Raw genomic sequence first — 4,146 nt, forward strand, 5'->3', positions numbered from 1 at the left:
TCGCCACCCAATCTCTGCTGATTCTATAGATCCATTTCTTCCAAACAGTATTCCTTTGTGTTTATCCCATGTATGTTTGAATTCTATTACTGTTTTCATCTCCACCACCTCCCATGGGAGGACATTCCATGTATCTACCACCCTTTCCGTGAAAAAATACTTCCTGACATTACTCCTGAGTCTGTCCCCATTCAACCTCAATTCAAACCTTTATTACATATAGCAGTGATTTCAATTTCTTTCAAAACATTTTTTTTTTAAGTAAGGGGGGGGCACCGTTAACAAGGGCTATTTTACTGTTAACTGCAGTTATTGGTACCTAGGTCTCATTGCATAAAATGGAACTTGTGCTAAAATAGCCTGAGTTAGTGGTGAAATAACACATCTTAATAGCAGCCCATGTTGATAACTTCCTGCTTAGTGTGAAAAGTTTCAGTCTCTGGTAAACAGAGCTGATATTGTGATGTCATAATGCCTCATTCCACCAATAAGAGCCAACCTCATCAGTGATGTCACAGTGGCTTGACTGTCCTGGACTTGGCTCACTTTTATTACATATATTTTGATTTCTTTCAAGACATTTCTTTTTTCTTTAAGTAAGGGAGGAATTTATTAATGTGGACCATCTTTAAGAAGGGCTATTTTACTGTTAACCGCAGTTATTGGTACCTAAGTCTCATTGCATAAAATGGAACGTGCTAAAATAGCTTGAGTTAGTGGTGAAATAACACATAATAGCAGCCCATGTTGATAACTTCCCCCTTAGTGTGAAGAGATTCAGTCTCTGGTATCCAGAGCTGATATTGTGATGTCATAATGCCTCATTCTACCGATGCCTAAGAGCCAACCCTATCAGTGATGTCACAATGACTTGATTGCTCTATACTTGGCTCATTTTTATTACATATAAGCTAATAAAAAATGTATTAAGCTAGTCTGATAAAAAAAGGTATCATCTTATTTTCTTCTCTATGTTTTGTTTCATTTCTTTTTTATTTAATTAAATTGGAAGTTATCAATGTGGGCTACTGTTAAGATGTGTTATTTTACTGTGAACCCCAGTTATTAGTCACTAGATCTCTTGCATAAAACGGGACCTGTACTAAAATAGCTTGAGTTAGTGGTAAAATAACCCATCTTAACGGTAGCCACATTGATAACGTCCCCCCTTAGTGTGAAGAGTTTCAGCCTCTGATAACCAGAGCTGATATTGTGATGTCATAATGCCTCATTCCACCAATGCCTAAGAGCCAACCTCATCAATTATGTCACAATGGCTTGATTGTCCTATACTTGGCTCACTTTATTACATAGCAGCGATTTCAATTTTTATAAACATTTCTTTTCCTTTAATTAAAAGGAGAAGTTATCAATTTGGGCCACCGTTTAGACCTGTTATTCTATTGTTAACCCCGTTATTAATAATTAGTTTTCATTGGATGAAATAGGAGCTGTGTTAAAATAGCACGACTTAGTGGTAAAATAACACTTCCTATCAGTAGCCCATGTTGATAACTATGCTGTTAAATACAGTACAACTGCATTCAGTATTAACACTCATGCTATTGTAGCTGAGTCAAAACCTCAGCTTTGACTCTAGTGCATGTGCCAAAGTTTATAACTGTTCAACCTTGTCATTTCTGCAGCGATATGAAAGCAGCCAGCAACCAGAGTACGGTGACGGAATTCATTATTGCAGGATTCCCAGGCATTCAACACATCCGGCACCTGCTCTTTGTTCTCCTCCTTCTCACATACCTCTTCATCATTACTGGGAACGTGCTTATCTTCCTGGCGATCCGGCTCCAGCCACGTCTGCATGCCGCCATGTACTTTTTCATCAGCGCTCTGTCCTGCCTGGAACTCTGCTATACAGCAGTCACTATCCCCAAAATGCTTTCCAATTTACTAGATGCGAGGAGAAGCATTTCTTTCAGGGGTTGTATCTTGCAGACTTATTGTTTTCATTCCCTGGGAATCACCGAAGTCTTCCTGCTCACATCAATGGCTTATGACCGCTACTTGGCCATCTGCACTCCCTTGTATTATCCTACAGTAATGACATCAAAAGTTGGCATGCTGCTGGTTGCAGGCTGTTGGGTCTGTGGATTTCTCTGCCCCTTGCCAGAAATCATTCTGGTTTCTCGTTTGCCTTTCTGTGGCTCCAATGTCATTGATCATATTTTCTGTGATTTGCCGCCCCTGCTGAGCTTAGCTTGTGGTGATTCCTCATTGAGCATTCTTGTTGACTTTACATTAAATATCTTTGTGGTGACAGTTCCCCTTCTCCTCATCCTGCTCTCTTATATCAAGATCATCCAGGCTGTGTTGAGGATCCAATCCTCAGAAGGACGGAAGAAGGCTTTCTCCACTTGTGCCACTCACCTCATTGTGGTGGCGATGTTCCTTGGCACGCCGGGCTTCATGTACATCCGGCTGACCAAAACGTACTCTTTGGCCTACGATAGGTTGCTCTCAGTGATATATTCTGTTATAACACCCTTGCTAAACCCAATAATATACAGTCTGAGAAACAAGGAGATAAGAGATGCCATGTGGAAGATGGTGACAGGAAGACATTAATTCTTCTGATAGGCTGTGGCCTGTAAACATTGTATCTCACTCAGGGCCGTGCCTAGGGTCTCTGGTGCCCCCCTGCAGACTATCAGTTGGCGCCTCCCCTCCGTCTAGCAGAGCAGGAACAGAAGGGAGCAGGCAAGTAAGCCGGACCTCAGGAAAAAATAGCACTGTATGTATCCCTCATTGATAAGTCTCTGACTCTAAAGTTTAGCAATTTCATTAAAGCAAAATGTATTTTCATAATACTTCACATATTTCCAACTCAAAATAGGAATGCTAATTCAAAATGTGAGCAAAGTCCTCTTAGTTTCCAAAGATTCTTTTTCTAATCTCCTTTGCACCAAAGGATATAATTCAGATCAAACATTTATCTCTGATCAACTATCTCAGATCAAATATTTATTTCAGATCAAATATTAAGGTTTCCTTGCTTACAGTCACTTAAATCTACCTAGCCTTTTTATAGCTTATAGGATTTAAACACTCTTAAACTGAAATTCACCCTTTTCTATTCTTCATAAACTTCAAGTAATCCTGAAATATTCAGATCCTTTTCTCATGAGACAAACCTCAAACTTCAATCTCCACCAACCTCTTTTCATTCATATTTTCTCATTTACCACATAATCAGGCACTCTTTTATAATTTCAGTCAACACACAGGAACTCACAGCTGCATGTCTCTCTTGGCCAAACCGACGGTCAGTTGCTGTCTCACTCTGTTCCCTTCCGGGCAGATTTCTAACAGAAGCTGATCATCCAATCAGAGAGCTCTATTTGAATGCAGATTAACATACAGACACTCTAATGGGAATTTTTAGTCAAAAACACTAGATAAATCCGTTTTTGGATCAAACTTCACACTTTTGATCAGAGCCATGACCTAACATTAAGGCTGTAAACATTTCCATCATTTTTTATCCATAAATATGCAAATGAGAACCTCCCAAAAACGGACTAATTTGCATATGATTTAAACAAATCTGAGCATATGACAACCAAGTACAGACTCCCAGCACCTGAATTCTGCAATTAGATTTAATGCAAATACTTTTAAAACTTATTTTTAGCACTTTTAAAATTTCAGGTTCTCTTTAATTTGAATGCTGTTCAAGCTCTGAAGCTCACCCTGAGTGAGGAGTTATCCCCAAACCAAAGCATATATAGCAATCTGGTTGCATTCTCTCAAGTAACTTGAAGAGCCTGCCTGCCTCAGTGAATACTACTGTCTTGCTTTCACTTCCGGTTTGCTATGAAAAGGCGAGCAGGGTAGATAGGAGAATCACAACTTCAGGTAACAGATTTTGCAAGTGAGCTGATGGCAGGGCAGCGGTGCCCCCTGCCTTGCTTACCCTGCTTACTGCACGGCCCTGATCTCACTATTTCATTTCATTTAAGTGTACCAAATAAAAACAGTAGAAAACTAATTTTGTATAGGCCATTGACAAGGGATGTTCAAGTTGGGGCCGTCTTGGTTTGTTGCATAGACATGGAGCATTTTGTAAAATACATATAGGGGTAGTAATGAACACCAAACGTGTGGTGCCGTGATGATGAGTGGTAAGCA

At 39.8% G+C, this 4,146-nt stretch overlaps 1 protein-coding gene across 1 annotated transcript; it reads left to right on the forward strand.

The window, feature by feature from the left end:
- Positions 1-1,650: 1,650 nt before the first annotated feature.
- LOC115464560 (olfactory receptor 6N2-like) lies at positions 1,651-2,583 on the forward strand. The gene has a single exon (XM_030194926.1). It carries the CDS (start codon positions 1,651-1,653, stop codon positions 2,581-2,583), a length of 933 nt encoding a protein of 310 aa, XP_030050786.1.
- Positions 2,584-4,146: the final 1,563 nt, after the last annotated feature.

The sequence above is a fragment of the Microcaecilia unicolor genome, chromosome 3 (assembly GCF_901765095.1).
Source record: "Microcaecilia unicolor chromosome 3, aMicUni1.1, whole genome shotgun sequence".
In the NCBI taxonomy this organism is placed as follows: domain Eukaryota; kingdom Metazoa; phylum Chordata; class Amphibia; order Gymnophiona; family Siphonopidae; genus Microcaecilia; species Microcaecilia unicolor.

What these genes read in the sequence shown, in the direction of transcription:
- LOC115464560 (XM_030194926.1), top strand. Translation starts at nt 1,651, where the DNA reads ATGAAAGCAGCCAGCAACCAGAGTACGGTGACGGAATTCATTATTGCA.